Source organism: Anser cygnoides, chromosome 1, assembly GCF_040182565.1.
Source record: "Anser cygnoides isolate HZ-2024a breed goose chromosome 1, Taihu_goose_T2T_genome, whole genome shotgun sequence".
Taxonomy (NCBI): Eukaryota; Metazoa; Chordata; class Aves; order Anseriformes; family Anatidae; genus Anser; species Anser cygnoides.
Window position 1 is genome coordinate 147,466,203 of NC_089873.1, and position 21,729 is coordinate 147,487,931.

Here is a 21,729-nt window from a genome sequence, read left to right on the forward strand (position 1 = left end):
GAGAGGCAAGAACAGGATGGCCAGCGAGTGTCCTTGTTAAAATGTGAGCTATTTTATCAGCGTACGTGCAGCTCCTGTTCAGGCTGGAAGGTGAGACAAAAATAGGGGAGGTAGAAAGATCGTGACAGGTGAAATTGGGATTAAAACGGGAAAATGCTAGAGAGAAATGAGGGTATCACAGGGGGATACAAAGGACCAGCAGGCAGAGGAGCTCAGGCATTGCAGTGAGCTGGAAGCATTAGGGGGAAGACAATATACGTGGTAGGTCCGACTGGGATAACGTAAAGGAGGGTACAGCAGACATTGGGCATATTGCAGCTGGGAGGAGGGAGTTATGGCAGGGACGTTGGCAAGTGGCAAGCCTGTGCTTTATTACATCCCTTCAGAGCCTTGTGCTATAAAAATATTTTTGCCAAATGATCGACATTGCTTGGCTATGCAGCCAGCGAGCGCACAGTAAGGCAGGCAGCTCCTGGAGATAACTCACGGCTCCCCTTGCTAGCTGTGAGCTGCAAAACCCACACGCCTCAGGCTTTCCTATGAGCTGACCTCCACGGCCGCTGTAGCTCCTTCTCGAGTTGTCATTTGCTCTTCTAGCTCGCCTGGACAACTTCTCCCCTACAGACTGCATAAGAATTTACTTGGGATCTCCCCCACTGACTGTATACCTTGTGGGATTTACTCGGGATCTGCCTTCTGATTTCTTGCTGTGCTTTGACAGTTTGCTTCCACTTAGTATATATGTATAAATTCTTAATATACAAGGTGTGTATTCTTAATATATGTGAAGTTGTCCTTAGCCTGCTTGCCTTTCTCTCCTGAAATTCACAGCTAGGGCGGGAAGGCGCTTAGCGGTGGGTTTGTTTGCTTGTGCTTGGCTTTTATTTCCATTTTTTTTTCTTCCCTGCGGGCTGGAGAAGCAGCCTTTGGCTGTGCTTCTCCGCTGAGCTGCAGGGCAAGGTGAGGGGGCCGGTGAGGGGGAGAGGGCTGAGGTGGACATGGATGAGGGGGACAGGGCTGAGGGGGACAGGGCTGAGGGGGACGGGGCTGAGGGGACTCAGCGCTGAGGCGACTCAGGGCTGAGGGGGAGCCCGCGGCCCCCTGGCGGCGGCGGCGGGCTGAGCGGCAGGCGGCGGCCCAATGAGCGGCGCCGCCGGCCGCCCGCTGGCCAATGAGGCGGCGGCGGCGGGGCGGGGGGCGGGCGCTGGCGGCGGGCGCCGCGCCGCGCTGCGCTCGGCTCGGTTGGGCTCCGCTCGGCTCCGCTGCCGGCCCCGCGCTGCCCGCCGCTGCCGCCCGGGGAGCAGGAGCAGGAGCAGGAGGAGGAGGAGGAGGAGGAGGAGGAAGAGCGCTGCGGCGGCACCATGGCGGTGGAGGAAGAGGGGCTGCGGGTCTTCCAGAGCGTCAGGATTAAGATCGGTGAGGTGCCCGCGGGGGCAGTGCGGTGCCTCGCTGCGGGGCACGGTTTGGGGGCAGGCAGCACGGGCGCGTCCCAAAGGCGGCGGGGAGGGGAGGGGGGGGGGGGAGTTGGGAGTGGGATTTTTTTTTCGGGAAAAAAATGGCTAATGGGGTTTGTGGGCGGGAGAGGGGGTCGGGGGGGGGGGGGGCGAGCAGCGGGCAGCGGCTCGGGGCTGCGCTCGCGGAGGCGCTGCCGAGAGTTAACCCGGGTGCGGGGTAGTGAGGGCGGGGGTAAGGGCGGCTTTCAGCGGGGGTGCGGGCAGGAGAAGCCCCGCCGCCGGCTGCTCGGGGGCAGCGAGGCGAGGCTGCGGTGGCGGGATGCCGGCGGCGGCCGGCCGTGCCGCTGGGCTGCGGCAGGGGGCGGTAGGCGGTGCGGGCACGGGGGGCTCCTCGGCTCCCCCCGGCCGCGCGGAGCGGGGCGGGTGCCCCGAAGTCGTGCGGGGTCCCGCAGCCGGGCGCTTTCCGTGGCGGTTTTCCTCCTCGGTCTGCCTGGCTATTGGCGTGCCCTCCGAGCGGTCGGGCTCGCCGGTCGGCTCGGTCCTTGCGAGGAGCGTTTTGCGGCCGGGCTCCGGCTGATCTGCGGCTTTCAGGGAGATCCCTGCCTTGCCTGCCTGCAGCCTCCCTGCTGCAGGCCGTGAGCGGGGGCCCCGGCACCTAAGTACGCTCGGTGTCAGCCAGCACGAAGAAGCGCAGGACCGATGCCCTGACGGATCAGTGCCAGCGCGCCGCGGGGTCAGGGTGGAGCACCCTTTCCTCGCAGGGAGGCTGAGGCAGCCCGGAGGATTCAGGCTGTCCGCCAGGTTGGTAGCCCAGAAGCGCTTGGATGCCCTGGTGTCACATCATTGCCGTGGCTGGGTCCTGCGCTCCCAAGAAGCTGCAGGTAAATGCCGGTGTTTCGTGCCACCGGTGTTACTTGCTCTTCTAGGACTGATGGGCTGCATTTTTAGGTAGATGGGGAATAATACCCCAGATTTTCCCAATGCTTCCCCGTTCTGAGTAGTGCTGGTTTTAGCCGTGCTTGGATTTGGCTCAAGCCATCTGTTTCATCTGCTGAAAACGTGAACCCTGAGCTGCTTAGGAGCCCGCCTTTCCCTCGTCTGTTTCCCGCTGCCGCCGGTGGGCTGTTTCCAAAAAAAATGCCCCGCTGAGACACTGAGGTCGCGGAGCAGCAGTACGAGCTCTGCCGCGGCAGCGTTAGGAGGGTTTGTTCCTGCGCTGCCTCCTGTCCAATTTCTGGTTTCTTTTGTGGTTTGTTGAATTGAAAGAACTCGGTGCCTGGCTGCTTCTGCTCACGTCTGTTGCGAGGAAGTGACATACAGTGAAAAGAAAAAAGTAACGCCTGTGCTAAGGACCGCGCTCTTCAGATGTCTATTCGAAATTGATTTATTTTGGCTTCCCTTCGCTGAAACCGTTGTCCTCTTGTCTTTTTCTCCTTAATTGAAAATTATTTTTGCCGGAATTCCTTATGCGTAAACAAAACAATGTGTCATGTAAGACTAAACAAACACTTCCTATAAGATTGCCACTTTGAGGAAGTGTGCAGTGCTGATATTTCCATGAGTCAGTGTTTCAAAACCTGCAAGGAAACAACATAGGACTCTATGCCTGATGATTGGCTGGAAAAACTACAAAGAGAGTGCTTCTGCTTGACAACATGACTGGGGTTGTGCTGTTAATAGTATTTAGTAAACATACTGTACTTAATTGCTCCTTTTTTCTCCTTAAATGGCATCAGCTAGTAAGCTTTCAGTTGAAAAAATTAAGGCTCACGTTCAGTGTTTCTGCTTCGGAAGGCTAGCGGGGAACTTTCTGGCAGGTTGTACTTCGTGCATTGATTTGTACTTGGACATCTGAAGAAACTGCTCACTTGTGAATTCTTGCAGTAAAGTAATGGGCTTTCTGTGTCCTCAGAGATCTTGAATTCTTGTCTCTAGGGGTAGGAGGCTCTGCTCTAAAACTGTGTTTCTAGCTGTGGCTAGGCTTGTCATATAGGTTTAACTCTCCCATAGCTTTGCAAGAATCTAGGGGACAGGAGGAAGCTGCTCTTGACAAGGCTGATGGAGCCCCCAGTTTACTGAGCGTGACCCGTTTGCTCATCGTTTGGTTCATCTCGGAGGTCACAGTGGTCCCCTGATACAGCACAAGTGCTCGCAGCTGTTTAAGATGTTCACCAGCTTGTAAAGCTCCTTGGAAAGGGCCACGGATGGACCTTGGTGGTTGCAGGTGTTGAGGTCACAGTCTAAAATGTGGGGCTTCTGGCAGCCTAGTCTCTCCGTAGTGCTACGTGTGATCAGAGACGTGGAGCTGTACATTTTTTGTGATAAAGGTTGGCTACTACCATGTATAGGCAGGTGCTGCATTCGCAACTTATCCCTTTTCAAAGGATAAAACCAAAAACCTCATTTATGTTGTGCCGGTCCTGGTGACTGGATGAGGATTGTTTGTCTGTAGACTGTGCTGCCTCTTTGGCTCTTGGTTTTGCTGTGCCTTCTTTGCTAATTCATAGAGAGCTGTGTGGTTTAAGACGTTGTGAAAGGAATTAAGCTTTTCTGTGGGAAGCTGAGAGTCTTAGGTGAAATCAGGCAATGAGTATTTGCTTAAGTGCTAGTGTACTAGTCCTTAAGCAGATTGATTGCCGAGAGAGAAAGTAGTTATTGCCCTTCCACCATTAAGCTTGGTACAGAATAAATGTTTGGGAGGATTGCCTCTCTGCATTTCTGTGAGGGTGAGGAGGGGCTATCTTGTCTCTGAAAAACTTCAGGCCTCCCTCAGTCCGATAATTCTAAGGCTGATCAGGGAAATCCATTTTGCTTTGAGAAGATGTCCTTCTTCATGTTGTCTGTTGGGATTTAGTGCCTTGTCTTCAGTGGTTACTCATGGAAGTAAGTAAGTGCAACTAAACGTGCTCGCCGCATAATGCTGTAAAAGGATTTATCCCCATTTAAATGGGGCCTAAGGTTGTTGCACAGATATTTTTAGAATAAGTGAGTTTTCCCACTTACGTCTTTCTATATATAGACAAATATCGTAGTAAACATTTATTTAGGAATTGGAGGATCTTTCTTATTAAGATGTCAGTGATCTTTTAGTGTTTCAAAGTTAGTGGACCAACAAGTAAAGAAAGGAAGAAAAGTTATTTGCATCTCACCCTGAATGTATTCGCGGCTTCTCAAGATTGTTTCTGCACCTTAAGAAGTTAACAAGTACAGTTTAATCTGATGCTGTGTAGGTAAAATAAAGTGGCAAATTGTACTATTACTAATTGTAATGCTAAAGTCTATTTAAGGCTCGAGTCTGACAGGCTGTGGAGGGTGCAGAATAGATTATGGGCTGTGGAGGGTGCAGAATAGATTATGCAGATTTTTCACCACCACTTTAATATTTCAACTCAGCAAGGGTTGGTAGCTGTTGTGTTGGGTGTGCTGAGTGGAAGAGACCTGGGACCAGTGCTGTCCCTAGGAAGGGAGTGCTGCCATCGCTCTTCATGTGTCAGGAACAGCCGTCCTTGGAGCGAGTGTGGAGACCAAAGCAGAGTTTCTCCAAGTAAGAGAAAGAAACCAAGGTAGCAGTGCAAAATACTTCAGTGAACTCGGTTTTTGAAGAAATGGAAGATGCTTGCATTTGGGGTTGCCAGCCTGACATGACATTATCCATGAATTAATCATTTTTTACTTAAAAGAAAGTTTATATATGGAATCACAGAACCATTAGGGTTGGAAGAGCCCTCCAAGATCACCTGGTCCAGCCACCCCCCTACCACCAATGTCACCCACTAAACCATGTCCCTAAGCACCACGTCCAACCTCTCCTTGAACACCCCCAGGGACGGTGACTCCACCACCTCCCTGGGCAACCCGTCCCAGTGCCTGACTGCTCTTTCTGAGAAGAAATGTCTCCTCATTTCCAACCTAAAGACAGTGACTTGGTTTTTAGAGTGCGTGGAGATAAATACTCATGAGTGAAACCATTAAACATATGCTCAGAGCCTCTGATACCAGGAAGCAATTTTTTTTCCTCCCTCTTTTGGAATTAATACATTTGAAAAAAAAAAAAAAAAAGTGTTCTCTAATCTCTGCCACGAGAGCTAATAGTGTTTTCTTGCCTTCTCATGGAGGTGATTATCTGCTGGTCAAAGTACCAAACGCTCTTACATCAGGCCGTTATGTAAGTGCTGGATGCCTTAGCTTTGCGGTTTCCCAGCAAACGCTCTTGAAAACTTTTAACTTCGTTGAAACACTCTCCATTCTCATTAAAAAAAGTGGCTGAAAATGCATTCTCTATTCCTTAAATTTGCTAAATCACTGTGTCCTGTGTTTGTGGGTCTCTGTTCGTCCTGATGCTGACCTCCCTGGGTCCCGTGCACGGCCCTGGGGCTGTCTTGGCACAGGTGGGTGCCCCAGGCTCAGCTCCTGGACACCTTCACCCAGGTTGGTTTGTGGCTCCTGGTGAAGGAAGGCTTTCCATGCAAACACTGAAAGGGGTTTTCGGCCTACAGCAAGATTAGAAAATACAATCTTAAAACAAAAAACTTCTGAAATACCATTGGTTTTGTACATCAGGTTAAAATTCTTAAAGCAGATGGGCACAGTGGACTGCAAATGGGCCTTCAGGTATTCCCTCTGTCCTTTCTCCATCCATGACTGATGAGGGACCTACGGATGTCCATTGTAGAAGTACAAATTCTGTTTGAATTCTGTTTGAATTTCTGTTGAAGGCAGCACTTGCACTTCAGTGAGAGCCGAATTAAATCTCTGAGTAGCTCACGTAGCAATTCCTCTCTTGGGGAGGAGCGGAAGGATGAGGCAAAATCCACTTAGGGTTGTTAAAGGGTACTTAATACCTTTAATTTTGTGGCAATTCACTTGTGGGTAAATCCTCTGCGAACTGGTGGTTGGAGAATAAATCTTACACTTTTCCTGTGTGTGAGAGGAAGAGGCCTGGAATAAAGATGGAGGATTGTAGCCTTTGCTGAATATGGGAAAAGATGTAAATATCACACGGTTAGGTTACTCGTAATCATTTCAACCTAGCAAATGTTTAGCCATATATGTCGAGGAAAAATGAGTGTTTGTGTGCCAGTGGACTGGTAACGCATCTGGGGAGCAAGTCAGCCAAATCAGCCAAGGCATATATTAATTTTAATTAAAACATGCACTAAGGCTGCTTTATGTCTTAAGGTTGGGTTTTTGAACCTTCAAGTACCGGGGGTTTATCTATCTTGGGGTAGAATCAAGGAGAAGGTTGAGAGGTGGTGGAGGTAGTAACAGGTTATGTTTTATTAAACCTAAAAGCTGGTTGCACGTTCTGGATGGCTGTCTTAGCTTCTCATTTTAACAACATTTACTAAAATTTACAAAGTGTCTTTGGCTTCTTCAGCCTAGTGGACTGGTGACCGTATTTAGGATCCCACTAAAAGCTTTGTTTCGGAATAAAACCAAAACAAATCCAGCTTCCTTCCTCCCCCTTCCTAACCTCTACCAAGGGAAAGCAACTTCCCTGAAACTTCAGATGTTGTTTTCCTCCTATAGAAGAACTTTTCTGGGTGAAAGTTTTGCAAAACGAAATGTGAATCTTTAAAATTACGAAGAGCTGGACTTTTTTTCCCCCTTATTTTCATTTCTCGAATTTTTCATGGATCATTGCCAAGTGTTAAATACTTTACGGATTTAGTGGAAAGTGTGAGGGCTTTGAGTTTTCCTTTTATTTTTCCCCTTTTTTCTGTCTGAAAGGGAAAAAAAAGTGTAGCATATCTGTATTTTTGAGGTCTTCCAAGGAAAGAACGAAAATATTGAAGACTTTATAGGCTGGTCTGACTTGCTCTCCTTCTGAGTTTGGTCGCGAGTGCCGCTCTCCAGATTTACCTTCTGGACCTCAGATATCTTCTTTAACCTTTTTATTTCTGGCTAGAGACTCAGCATTTGCTGGTTGTTCCCTCTCCCCTGGGGAGCACTGGGAGAAAATGCAGATCCCTTCGGTAGCCCGACGACTGTGCCTTGCTGTTCCCTGCTTGCTGGGGTGTGTAACCGTGTGGCTGCATCACCAATATCCCGAAAGGATTCATAGGATGTGATGGGGAATTGCGGCAGTGCCGAAGGGGAGGAAGGTTCGTGTCTGTGTGAACGGCTGGTGGGTTTCAGCAGGTAGCGCCCCCTGCAGTGCTCAGTGTGTGCCAGTGTTAGTGGACAAACATTAGATGAAACTTCTCATTTTAGCCACGTGCAACATATTTCTAAAAATCCTTGAAGTTCAGTTGGGAGGACCAAGTATTTTTGCAATAACGGGAGGAGGGGGACTCTGCTAATAATGTAGGTCTGCGTCCCATAAGATGTGACCTTGAACTTTCTTTTTGTTTTTCTTTTTTTTCACAATGACTTTAGGAGGAAATGCATGTTTGTTATCGTACTTGTTACTCAAAGGCATTTCAAAATCCATTTAAAAGAAATCTGCCTTGCAAGGCCCGAGCTGGTGTTTCAAAAAAGGAACTTCAGGCTTCGGAGACCTTGGGTTACATAAAGAGCAGAAGCGTTTGAACTCGTGAAGGATTTTCGTTTCCCAGGGTCTTACCACTCTTTATTTTCTAATATGGAACTGGAGGAATGAAGTTTGAGTGACTGCTAACTGATTTGCCTTGCGTTTAAGTTTCACAGGGCTCTAACAGTCCGAGTATTGGACGACTGAGAACTTGAAGCACTCGGTTTACAGTCGTGCTTCTGTTACGGCTGCTTCTATGGAGTTCTTGTGTTTAAAAAAGCAGCTCCAACAAGCCAGATGCTCTGACACTGGGGTTTTAAACTCCTTAAAAAATAGGAGAGAGGCGACGAAGTTTATTTTTCCTACTGTTTCCAATTTCTTCTAAAAATATTTCTGTTTACAAATTGTTTACAGCTACTTACTTTTGTTCGAGAACTCCAGGAGAAAACAGTTAGCGGGAGCCGTTTACAAGGCCTTAGCTGACTGTTGCTTGTATTTCCCAGCTGGTGTTGGAGTACATCTGGAATCTATGAAATTCCTTTCTTTGTTCCTCATTTCCTGTCTCATTCAGGACTACACTGCAGCTCTCTGAAAGCTATGGCTCTTAGGATCTTCTCCCGAGCTGTGTGTTTTAAAGCCTTTCCCAAGTTCCTGAAGGTGGCTGTAAGTTCCTCGTGTCTTAACAGCGTAATTGAACCGTGTCCTGAAACTCCTAAGACGGGCAGTTTCAGTGTTTGGACGACAAATAGTTTCACTGGTTTTTCTGGCAGTCGTTCAGCTCGGAGAATTGTAGGAAGGAGGGTGGTAGGAAGAGCAGAAAAATCTGCTGGATGGTATAAAAGCTCCCTTTCTTCGCCGCTCTCTCTTCCCCACTGGAATAATCACCGGCTTGTGATACAAAACGAGATCTATTTTGCAGGAGACACGGGGTGTGACATTTTACAGTTGCTTTCAGAGTCTGGCTGGAGGAGCTGGTGGCTGCTGCAGAGCACAGGGACACAGCCTCGGAAAATCGAGCTCGGGGAGTGTGACAAAATGTGAGAGCCATGTGTGCCTGAAACAAAAACAAGCCGTTCCCCAGCCCGGCAGTGTTTAAATTAAAGACTCACTGGCGTGAATTGCATGGTTGCAATTCACCTAGCAGCGGCCGAGTGAGAGGGAACGCGGCCGCCTAACAGAATTGTACTCATTTTTGGCAAGACCGCTTGTTGTTTTGTTTTTTTTTTCTAACCAACAAAGCATCTGACAAAAAATGCGTTTTTATGAATGCTCACATCCTGAAGCTATCGGAGCGGCTGGCCAAGTTCTCCAGAGCAAGAGGAAGCCCTCTGTCATCCAGTGGTTGCTGCCACCTGCCAGCTGTGACATCTCCGAGGCAGAGACGAGCTGCTGCCTGCTAGCTGCACCCACGTCGGATCTGCTGTGGTACGATGCCCGTTCAAAGCCTTCTTCGTGAGACACCTGCTGCTGGACGCAGCTCGCATTGCGAGCCTTGCTCCTCCTCTTTATACATGCACCGGCTGTTTTCCCTTCCATTTTTGAGTGGTAGAGGATCCCTGAGATGGCAGCAGTTGCCCTCATGGAGAACTTTAATTTTGAGCTGCCTCTTTTACTCAATTTAGCAGATAGAAACAAGTACCACTGTGAGACCTGTCAGGTCTCTAGAGATTGGATTTTCAGATTTGCCAACGCCAGTTTCTTTTTTATCTTCTTTTTTTTTTTTTAATGTCACTAACAGAAAGTATATCATTGATTACCTTAAAAGCCTTGTAAATACGTGTAGTTTCACATTATATTTATTCCATGTTCTTCTAAGTAAACCCCAGGAATTGCTGCTTGTCTTCCCCAAGGTTTGCAAAAGCAGTGGAAGAGCTGTGAATCCAGCAGTTGGCTGAAATACGTCTTTCAGCAGAGCGTGTGGGTACGGTGTAAGGTGGCACATCTCCTTTTTTAAGGTTCTCAGGTCTTCTGCAGCTGTATAAAAGTGACAGTACTGCTCAGTGTGGCTGTGAACTGGGTAAAACTGAAGTTATTTTGCTCTGTAGGTGATTATCGTTTCTTACCGGCTGTGTTGTGCTCTGTTTTAGGGAGGCAGAAAGCTTGCACCTGCCCTGTTCAAGTCATAGAGGAGTAGTGCTCCGATAAGATTTATGCCTTGCACTGACCAGCATTAAAGTTCTTCTCTTGGTCTGGGCAGATTCTCAGTAGCCTAGACCCAGCCTGGTCGTAGAGACCTCCTTCAGGCCACGTTTCCCTGCTGTACTGAGACCTTGACTCTACTCTTGCCTGCTTCCAGAGATCAGGAGGAGTTGGGTTTTGCCTCCATAAACACGGTGATGAAGTTTGGACCTCCCTGTCCCTTTCACTTTCCCTAGAATTGCTTGAGAGAAGGGGGAAGGAAAGCCAAGAAACAACTAATTTTTATTCAGACCCATACTCCTTGCTGTCTGTCTTTGAGCAGCAAGGCAGGAGCTTTTGACAGGGAATAAAAAGTGCCTGGGGGAATTTGGGATGTTGGGGTAGAGCAAAGTAAGTTCAGTGCAAATGAAGCTCTAGCAGGCTGATAATCAGTTTGCTTTGACACCTGCTCTTGTGACAGCGTTCCAGAAAGATGTGGGTTTGAAAGTAAAAAATAAAAAAAACTGAGTGACTGTTTTAAGTCAACTTCAGGACTGAACGTAACTAATCTCTGTAATAGTCCAGGTGGGAATGTTATTGCTATTAGAGTTTTGTGGTAACACCAACGAATTTTTGGTATGCTGTTGCCCTGCTTCTGGTAACGGGAGTAGGTAATGTGGTCCTTCAGGTAACAGGAATTTGGTATTTCATTCTCTTGAATGGAGGCTTTTCTTTCTTGTACAAAGCAAATCTCTGGAATTGGGAGAGTATTTTTCTCCTAGTTCCGCGACATCTTACTTAGGTGTAATTGAACCATGTCAAAATTGCGTTTTTATTTTATTTTATTTTTATTGTTTGTGTCTCTTTGTGCCAGTTGCTTTAAGGTGGGCTCCCTAATTCAGCAGTACCTTGCAGACTGCATTGGGAGCGCCACGGGAGCACACGGTCTGCTTAACAGACCACGCACAGTGCCAAAACGAAATATCTTCTCCAAAAAGGGCTTAGATCTGAACATGAGCTTAAATGTCTGTGAGTTAGTGCCAGGCTGCAGGGATGCCAAAAATCCTCTTGTAGCGCAGGGGCTTAACTAGGTGCTTCAGAATACGATCCAAAAAAGCCTCTACCCGTGGGGGTGACGTGCCTGGAGGAAATACTGAACGCAGGGCTCAGCCTGAGCTCCTGCTGCTCTCCAGAGCTCCAGCGTGCGAGTGGGAGAGCGCTGCCACCCGCCCCCGAGAGCACTACGGCGGGACCCCGGAGCTGTGCTTTGAAGGTGGGATTTGGTTCCCTTCACGCTTCTGGAGGAGGCGGTGGTGGTGATTTATTGCTGCCTTTGTTGTTCCCTAGGCCGAGTATTTGATGGTCTTGGGTGTCATGCCCAAAACGCTGATGTATTTTGCAGCATGTGCGTCCCATAGGGTGTCAGGCTGGGCTATTTGCGGTGGGGCAGCTGGGGCTCGGACAGAAGGAGAGCACGATGGAGCGTTCTGCTCATAAATTTGGATTCAATATTTTGTATTTTTGTTATTGTTTTGGACATGGATGCACGTTTCTAAGTGTCTGGTGGTGGCTTTTTGTCTGTCTTGCCCTCTCAATTCCCCCCCAGAGTTAAAATTTATACAGTGAATGAGGCAGAGCGTGCCTCAGAGTGTCTCGTGCTGTGCATCTAGACAATCCTGGGAGGAGCATGCTGTCCACCTGCTGCAGACATCCTCTGAAGAGAAGAGAAGAAGCCTGTTCGTGTTGGTCAGCAGCCCCGATAAGGTTTCCTGCTTCTCTGCCCTAAGTTGGTGCACTTGAAACTGCCTGTGCCGGCGTGCTGAGCACTCAGAGCTGCCTGGGGAGCAGGCTGTGGGAAGGACGAGCTGCAGCCCACCCACCGTGTGCTAGATTGCTGGCTTTGTGGTGCTTCGGATGTTGGATAATAGCTTTCTGTGGAGGACATGAGATTAACGCTAAAATAGGCCAGCATGGGATGAGGGTGACGACAGCAGAAAGCTGCGAAACATCGTTTTGAGCCAGTGGGTTGGCTTCGTTTTAATCGGGATTTTATTTATTTATTTATTTTAACAGATATTAAAGTTCCTGGAACAGAATAGCATCTTATCAAGAACATGCTTAAAGTGTTTCTTGGAGGAGTGGAGCATTTACTTGGCTGTTGGTGGAGGGGAATGTGGATTTTGTTGCAGGGCTGTGGACTGAGAGCTTCTGGGGGAGAGAGGGAAGGATGTTGAGGCTTTTCTAAACTAAAAGACAAGAAGGTGCTGCTGCAAGTCTTCCGTGGTATTGTTGGTGTCTCTGAAAGGCCTTCAGTTCACCCAGACTTCAGGATCACGTCAGCATTTTATAGGCTTAGCCATGCTCAGTGTACTCATGCTGCTGTTGGCTTGCACTCTCTGAATAATCCAGACTGGATGATTCAGCCCCAAGTCTTCAAGACATGAGACAGTAGGTTTGACCTGGCCCACTTAATTCATTTTACAGTCTTCTCAGGTGTCTTTTTCTTTTTTTTCCCCTCAGTTCATTAATTCCATAATTAACCTTAATGAGTTTTTATACTAATTATTTGAAAGGCAGCCTGATTTAGGAAAGTCACTGAAGCACTTAGGTGCTGATCTGCCTGTAAGGCTGCCCAGGCAGCCATCTGAGATGATGTGGTGCTCTCAGACACACATCGTCATTCAAGTCTACGAGCCGCTCTGGGGCCACGAGGGGTTTGCGTCGCCTGCGCCTGTGCTGAGCGTCCAGGAGCTTCCAAAATCGAACATGTGAAACTGAGGGCTACCACCGTGACCTCTACAAACACACGGGACTGGGCACCCCTGTTTCACTGTGGCAGTCCTTCTTTCTGCCTACCTCGTCTGCTGTGCGCCTTCCCCCTGCTGAGAGGTGAGGGGCAGGTGCCCCACGGACAGGTTGCCCAGCTGTAGGAATGGACCTGCCGTGGTGAAGCCCAGGGTGGTGAGAGAGCCCTGCTGCCATGGGGAGGGACAGCAGAGGGCAAGGAGGATCCTGTTTCTCTGCCTGGCCAAGTCTTGCTTCCTTCCTTTCGAGATCCTGTTCTTGTCAATCTGCACTTTGAGTCAAATGCCTCACGGGAGGGCTCTCGCAGTGGAAGCCCTGCCAGGCATGTTCAGTACCAGGGAAATGAGGTGCAGTGCCAGAGCAAGGAGCTCTCACAAGGATCAGAAAGGCCCCCGATTTCTGTTTTGTTTGGACTTTTGTTTTGTTTTTATGAAATCCCTGTTCTAAGGGCTGCCTAATCCTCCTTTACAGCTTTGACACCTGCAGGACCCGCAGACTTCTCCTGGGTCCATGGAGCTGCTTCAGCCGAAGCACTTGAGGAGAGTAGGAAGAGTTTAGGAGAAAACAATCTTAGTGACCGTTTGGGTCTGAAGAATAGAAACTAAGGAGGAAGCTATTATTGAGAAACCAGTACTAAACTGGTTGTTTTCCCTTTTCTTCCCCAGTGTGCCTCCCTCCCCTGGTGGGGCTCAGTCAGGCCCTTCCCGCTCTTCTGCGGGGTTTAACACCTGCTATCGCCCTTCTGTGGGCTGGCAGCGTTGGGATTTATGGCTTCGTGCTGCCACACAGAGGTCCCCGTGCAGGCGTAGAGCATGGGTTTGTGTGAGTGCAGAACACCTACTGCAGCTTCTCTTTGACTTGCTTGGAGCCTGAACAGTGCAGAGGAGTCTGCTGTAGCCTTAAGAATAAATCTCTCTTTGTACTCAAGCTGCTTCCCCGTCTGAGGAGCTGCTGGTCACTTCTGTTTCGAATACAACCTTTTGCTTAGCCCCGACAATGTAGCCCCGTCCTGGATAGCAGTGATTAAATACTGGAGCAATTCTTGTGACCTTAGTACCAGCACTCCCAGCGCCCTGCTGAAGTCAAGTCGCAGGTCAGGACCAGCGAGGTAAAAGGCTGCAACTCTACAGATACTTGAGAGGAAGGAGTGGGGAGCTGGGGGTCGGCCTCTTCTCACAGGTAACTAGCGATAGGACTAGAGGGAATGGCCTCAAGTTGCACTGGGGAGGTGCAGGTTGGAAATGAGGAGACATTTCTTCTCAGAAAGAGCAGTCAGGCACTGGGACGGGTTGCCCAGGGAGGTGGTGGGGTCACCATCCCTGGGGGTGTTCAAGGAGAGGTTGGACGTGGTGCTCAGGGACATGGGTTAGTGGGTGACATTGGTGGTAGGGGGGTGGTTGGACCGGGTGATCTTGGAGGGCTCTTCCAACCCTAATGATTCTGTGCGGGGCCCGAAGGTGAGCGCCTGAGCTGACACGCAGCTCCCAGGTGGGGAAAGGGGCCTAGTGAAGCTTCGTCCTCCGGGGCTTTCTCTCACAGCTCCGGTCCCAACAGATCAGTGCTGATGGAGCTTCCCCATCACAGCTGGCCTCCAGCTGAGGCCCTCAGCCCCCTGAGGGGTCAGGGAGAACTGGCCCTCAGGTCCTGGCCCCTCTCTGGTGGCAGCCAGCTCTTTGTTTAGCCCCTCACCCATCAAATCTTGCCACTCCTGGTGCTGGGGTAGCTGTGGTGGGAATCCCGAGGGGTGGAAAGGGGAAGTGCAGCTGCAATAACAGAAAACGGGGCCGCAGTTTTGTAACGCTAACTGTGGCAATAAAACGCATCCTGTGTGCCGGGGCAGGCAGCCTCCAACTGTGATTCTCGAGGTCGCTGTGAGTGGCTTTGTGAGGAGAGCCCTGCCAGGGCCCTCTGTGGGTAGGGGGGGGTGTGGGAGTCATGGGGCATTAGGTAGCTATTGCTACAATATGTAACTGATTGCTAAGTGCACTGCTGGGATGGCAGGAAAACAAATCCTCGTGAAGACTGGCTAACCTTTTGCAGCTGCGTTTTGCCCCTACATTCATCCATGTATTTTGGCTCCTGTCTAGCTCTCGCTCTGTGACATTTTTAGTGATTTATTCTTCTTCCCTTTTTCTGTGGTTTGAAAGCCATGTCCGATTTTGTGAAGTTTCTGGTGCGTGTTCCTACTTCTCTCCAGGCTGTGGCAAGTCTGCTCTTACATCATGTCAGCACCACGCTGGCGATTAGCAGAAGGGAACTATTAGCGTAATGGCCCTTTTGTTTCTCCTCTCTTCTCTCCTCCCCGACCCCAGACAGAGAGTAGCAAGGCTTTTTTTAGGCTTTTCTGCAGTGTTTCAGTGGGAGCTGTGCTGAGGGAGTTCTCACAACAGGCAGTGCATGCAAAATGCTGTAGTCTGAATGCGTAGCGTGAAAGATTCACTTCAGAAATTATCAGATGCTATTAAATATATTTGACCTTTGGTCTGCATCGATAAATTGCTCTGATGTTTATCCTCACTTAAGGTGCACGGTAAGTCTGCGCTGTGTGAGTTCAGTAATCTTGCTGCAGACCTTAATTTCTTGCTGTATACTTAGGGTTATCTTGTTTGTGTAAGAGCAGGGCAATGACAGAGTCAAGCAAAGAAGTAAGGAGACAGCACTTGGATGGGAAAAAGCTTTTCACTATCGTCACGTAAAGAATGTGGCAGAGGATCTCCCTAAACCAAGAAGCAGGGAGAGGGAATTAGAAGCGTACAAGCAGATATTGACCATTCCTTCCCAGAGTGGCCTTCCCAGCAGTACTGGGGCTTTTTGTGAGCTCTTTCCCTGAAGCGCAATTCTGTCTCTGGCACTGTCTGGGTTAGTTTAGGTGCTCCTTCCAGCTGAAGGGCACAGCCAGGAGGTGGAAGTGGAGAGAGCCAAAAGGACATGCTTATCTGGTTAAGTGGCTTTTTCCTCCCTGCTGGGAAGACCGCAGAGCTGTGCTATCTCTTCATTAGATGTCTTCCGTTGGGTGTGAGCTATTTGTAATTTGCACTTCTTAATGATAACAAGCGAGAGAACTTTATTTGAGATAGCCCACATGATATAGGCAATTGTCATCAAGCATTTCTAATGGGGATCTGTCAGGGGAGGGAAGGAATTAGGAAAGAAGCTTGTTAACTGGGTGTCCTTTTTCCTGTAAGCGCTGTAACTGGTTAAAGCTCCTTTATGCAACTGGATTCCTTGGCAGATGGTTCGAGGTGGTTATTTTGCAGGTCTCAGCTGTACGTGTGCCCTGTCTCTTTCCTTTCGAATATAGGCTTGACTGGCAGCATACCTCTGCTTCTGGAAGAAAAGAAGGTAGGTAGGGTCTGTGCTTAAAATTAGAAAGCTTCTAATCTACGAGACAGGCTTTGGATAAAGTTGTTTACGTCTTCCATGCCTTTACAAAAAGAAACAAGCTGAAGGAGGAGGAGGTACCATGTAATCTGGTCTGGAAGTGGGACTGATAGTGGGGAATGGAAGTCTCAACACCACTTGAGTTCCACGGTTGGCAGGAGCATAAGGATTTGTGGGGTTTTAGCTCTGCAATGTGGACATGCGTCAAGTTGGGTTAGCCATGCCAGCGGGAGTTACACAACTCAGTTGGAATGGCAGACTGTTGGACAGAGGATATCCCGTGAATTTGAGAATGAAGCTTGTGGATGATAAATGCCAAGGCAAGAGTTAATTTAATACCCGCTTTCCATAAATAGAGGGAGTTGATTCATACAGTCATGGTTAGAGAATACATGAGCATGTCTGAGGCTTCACTGTCCTCTTGCTTGAGATCACAAATGCGCTATATCAAGTGCTGATCAGGCTGCAGAATTTGATCATCTTCTACCCCTAGAATGGAGGTCACAAGGACAAAATGGTGCAGGAGGAAGTGTCTTTGTCTCTGTAATTTTTCTCTTCGCTGCTTGGATTTTAGTACTTCAAAAAATTTTACTCTTCTGGACACTTCACATTTACTTATGATCCAGTACAAAAATTAAAATTAGCAGCATGTGATGTTTCATAATGCTTACAGAAGGAAAAAAAACCCTCTCTGTTCTGTAACTCAGACAAAGCTGTATGCAAAAGCAGCAGAATAAGTATCAGCAGAAATGAAATCAAAGTTAAAACGTTAGCTGAACAAAGCTTCAGATTTTAAAGTTGCTTGAAAGTTGTGTTTTTAAGGGTTTTTATACATCTCTATATAATGTATGGGCATACTATATATCTGCATCATATTATAATTACATCATAGTAATGTATAATCAGATAATTTATATATGTAGGACATACTATAAGTACATATTATATGTTATTTATAATAAAGTATATATGCAGATTTATATATATATGTATTTACCACAAGCTCTGCAGTTTTGAAGCATATTTGCTACAGATTACTAAAGTTAAACAGTATATGTGGAAGACCAGAGCCTGAGTTACAGCAGCAATGATATGGTTGAGTTTATCCAGAGAAGAGTTTACGACAATCTTCATCTTTGTTTTTAAATGTGCTAGCTGTTTGGCATGCCTTGGCTCTTTTATCTTCTTAGGGATGAACAGGTACGTGAACACCAAGCCTAAGTTTTCTTTTGGATGAATTTTGCTGTCTGACAGTTCTGGTTATTTAGACCCAGTTGTCTAGAAATGGTGTTAGGATGGGCAGCGGAGACTCACCTGCTGTGTTTTTGGAGTAGGAGAACAGAAATGGGGGCAGCTCTGTAGATTTTCACTGGGGTTTGGAGAGGTGCTGGGACTGGCAGATACTACTTTGTTCAAAAAATGAATTCCTCTGCATTGCTTAAAAAAAGGACACAATCTAAAAGTTTTTTAGTGCATACCAAACCAAGTAGTTACTTCCAGGACAGAGTCTGCCCACAAAAATGGTGAAGTGTAGCTTTTTTTCCTGTACTCCTCAAAATGTGAGTCCAGTATGTTGGTAGGACTTGCAGCTTGGGCTTTTCTGAAAAGAAAAAAGAAACCCTTCACTCTACCCTAATCTTTGTTTCCTTAAAGCGTGTGGTGAGAAGCATAGCTTGCATTCGTGTCCAAAATTTTTCATCCTACTCATCAGAGGTCCTGTTGAAGGAGCAACCAGTTGAGTACTCGCTGTTGCCTGTCAAGAAATGCTGCTGTTTTGGTAGGAATTTTTAGAAACTTTCAAACAGTTGTTTCGACATGTGGTAGCTCAACAATATAGTCTCCATCAGCCTGTGTTTAAAATGTAATAGCGATGTATTTATAGTTTCTTCGGTTCTGCTCATAAGGAATGTGCGTGAAGTGCAGTTGTTGGGCTGCCAGCCCGACAAATAAGATCCCCTGGTTAGGTTCACAAGGATAATTCGTATGGCTTTAAATGTTTTACATGCTATTTTCCATCCTTATGAATCTTGAACATGAATACTGAAAAGAATACGCCCATGTTTTGCACACCCCTAATTGCCCTGTCTTAGGGCTGGCAGACTTCACAGGTGGTTGGGAGAGGTGATAAACCGTGTCCTGAGTGTCCTGGTGGGGAATCTGGAGCAGCAGCCATGTCATCTAGGGTGCTGTGCAACCTGCAATTTCTCTGTGCAGTTTGATGCGTTCTTTGTTCCGCCCTGTGTTAATTATGCTATCAAGCTGTTGTATATTCTGCTAGCAAAATAACATTTGGCAGCGATTTTTTTTTTTTTTTAAACTATCCCATTTGGAGATGCATGAGTGGAAGAAATCCTGTACGGGTGCCATGTTTTGGAGTTAATTTTTAAAAATTATCGAGCTCTTGTTATGTTGCCATCTGTTTTCCCCTAGCCTGAAGAGGAAACAGCTGTTGTGAATAATCTCAAGACCGTATTTTTAATAAAGTCTAATAGGTCTGCTTACCTTCGGCTTGCATGTGCGCACCAGAGTGAATAAAGGCTTCCATTTAGGAAGAAAACGTGGTTTTCTGGTAGGAACCGTGATGAATTTTGGTTTGGCAGCACAGTGATGCTTCTAGGGGCTCTCCATCCTACCAGGGCGCCCTAACTGGTGGTGGCTGCTCCCTGCTGCCTCTGTCCTCCCGATGTGGTGGCTGGGGGCAGCTGGCTGGGCTTGTCTGTGGCTAGCAAAAGCTGCCTGGTGGCTCTGCTCTTGCCTTCAGTGCTCTGGTCAAGCAGAGGTGAGCGCTAGCTGCCTCTGACCCAGGGAATGCACTGACCTCCTCGTCTGGCACAACACGGTCACCAAGAAACTGGGGGAAAACCACTCGATTCTCACATGGAGAGGTGAGTAGGGTATGGGCACGCTTGATGTGGCCGGCAGATGATTCCCTTGTGGGTTTCCTGCTTGTATTCTAGATTTCACGTTGGTGAGGAGTGAGGGACCTCATGAAAGAGATGCTGCAGTCGGAGTGGTGGCTGTGATTCAGCTGAATTAAAGGGAAGGGTAAATGAAAGTAGACGAGTTGACTGTCAGAGAAACCCTCGTGAAAACATGTTTTAATTGCTCTGTTTGAGCTTAAACAGTGCAGCGTGGACAAGACTTAGCACTGTTTTGCACAGACAGGTGGCCTTCAGTCATTCCTAGCTGAGTATCTTATTAGGTGTGGAAATACACGGTGGATAGATAGTTATTTGGAGTTATTTAAGAGGGCTCAATAGTAAAGCGAGTGGAGGAGAGTAACTGGCAAAGAGCATAATGTGGTGCCGGGGTGGTGTAGAGCTGAAGCAAGCCATGGGCTTTCCTTTGGAGCTTCTTCCTTGCTAGAGCTGCCGGGTGCGGAGCTCTGCTCCGGCTGAATCTGCTCTGCAAAACGGGTTCGTGGAGCACACGTGAGCCTGCGTGGTGGCAGTGTAGGGGAATTTGGGCAGCGAGCAGCCAGCTGGCTTACGGTGGCTTGAAAGTGAGTGGCTGTGGAACTACGGGGTTATGGAAACGGGTGAGGAAATGTCTCCTGCCTGCTGGAACCCCCCGTCTAACCTTTTTGGGGCCCGAAGGAGTGTGCTGGAGTTCGAGCGAGTCGGAGGCACTGACTTGCAATTCAGTTAATGTTAAAAATGAGGTATAATGCTTGCCTTTGAGCTTCCTTGCCAGTTTTATGTGATTAGCGTTTGCTGTCTTCCTCCAGAGGAATATCCTATGTGTGCCAAGAACAGACTATTACACAAACCTGTTCTATTTGGCTTTCAAAGGAGAGAAGTTCAGATTAACGCCTGCAAAAACCCTCAAGGAAACGTGCAAGTAACAGTGACCCAGAATGCTGTCACCCAAGTGGATGTGTCTTTTAAACAGCGTTCTTTTGGCTTATCTTCGTGGGCAATTTCTTTGGTTGAAAAGCAAACTTGGATTTGTTCTCCTGCTTGCAGGTGTATCCTCTGCTTCGCTTTGGAGCTTGCAGTGGGAGTGCTTCAGTTTCAGAGCAAGTTAGACCAGGAGCCAAGAAACGAGTGATTTCTCTTGTAGAAGCAGCCACTAATCAAGTGACGTGCAAAAGTCCAAAAAAAAATATATATATGTTTTCCTATGCTGAAGGCTTTAATGTTCATATTCAGTTTGCCCTCTGGGAAGGTGGCGTCTTGCTTCAGACCTGGTGAATCTCTTGCTGGTGGTGGTTAGAGCGTGGCTGTTCGGGATGTGAAGGAGTTACGTAGGGGTGATCTTACACCTCGCTGGGAACCCGTGCTTCTGATCTGTGCGCCTTTGCCTCTTCGCTTGGAGTTTTTCTGCCCCAGTATTTTGGTACAGCGGGCCTCGGGCAGCTTCCCGTGCAGGGCAAGACACATCCGAGTGATTTCTGTCGTGAAGCCTTCTTTGCCAATTTGTTTTCTGACTGCTCCGGTACCTTTTCCATGCCCGAATCATTGTTTTTTGTCCAGTAAAGCCTTTGGGAGCTATTTCCCCTCTCTTTATGCATGTGGCAGTGCTGCTAGGAGCATATACTGCCAGCAAGAAGATATTTCCTCTCTTGGTTACTGGGAGCTGTTCGGCTGCCTTGCCTTTTGTTAAACGGGCCAGATGCTTTCCCTCTCCTGCTCTGTGTCGGTATGCCCCGATTTGTGCCTGGTTTTTCTCCCCGTGTGCTGTCACAGAAGTAGGTGAGAGGCTTCTGAGATGTGGCGAGTGTCGACCTTTGCTCGCTGCACGAGCGCCCGTTGGTGTAAGGCGCGTTAAGGGTTAGCTTCCCTGGCCTCCCTGTAGCTCGCCCCCAAATGCAGCTCCTGCAGCGTGTCAGGCGGCTGCACTAGCAAATCCTGAAATGCCGTAACTCCAGTGCAGTCCCTCAGCTGAGGAGCCGAAGCAGTGTTTCGAATACAAAGTGCTGCCGATGGGAGGGAGGTGGCGCGAGCGCAGGAGTGAGCCGGCTGGCTTGTTACGCACGAGCACAGATGGAGTCTGCAGCAGGGCTGGGATGGAGCCCAGATCTTTAGCTGAAGGAGCGAACTTCGTGCATGGCAACACAAACTTCTTGCACGGAAGAGCTCTGCAGTTTTCTGTTGCTTTGCGAAAACAAGCGGGACCGTTTTGGAAACTATATGGGCATGAGTCAAGGGTAACTGAAGCTAAAGGGCTTTTCACCCTTGGTGATTTTCCTGAAGAAGCTTTGGGCTTTGCAGCTAGCCAAGTGTCTGGCGTGGGCATCCCCGTCCCCCAGCATTAAAAGCACTGACCACAGCACGCACACGGACTTGAGTCTCTCTGGCCTGTAACTTCTCTTCTACCCTACAAGGTAAAGGTGGCACCTTTTTACCCAGCAAATAGCCTTCAGACATGCATGCCTATTTACATCCTTCAAGTTTTACAGCTGCTTATTGTAAACGTCGGGGAGAAACTTTCCCGCTGTCAGTGGAAGTGCGTGATGTAACCCAGAAATCAACCTCGGCTTACGCACGAGTATCAGAA

The 21,729-nt window shown here is 48.3% G+C and overlaps 1 protein-coding gene across 4 annotated transcripts in view; it reads left to right on the plus strand.

Moving 5' to 3' along the window:
• Positions 1–21,729, plus strand: part of RASA3 (RAS p21 protein activator 3) — a 164,230-nt gene that overhangs the window by 40,152 nt on the left and 102,349 nt on the right. For 2 of the 4 annotated variants that reach the window (XM_066985270.1, XM_066985278.1), the window contains exon 1: positions 1,214–1,416. The exons of the other annotated variants lie outside the window; for them this stretch is intronic. In XM_066985270.1, coding sequence (XP_066841371.1) covers positions 1,362–1,416 — 55 coding nt within the window. In that variant the 5' untranslated portion in view covers positions 1,214–1,361. Of the gene's footprint in view, positions 1–1,213; positions 1,417–21,729 lie in introns of those variants that run through there. 4 annotated transcript variants of the gene reach the window in all.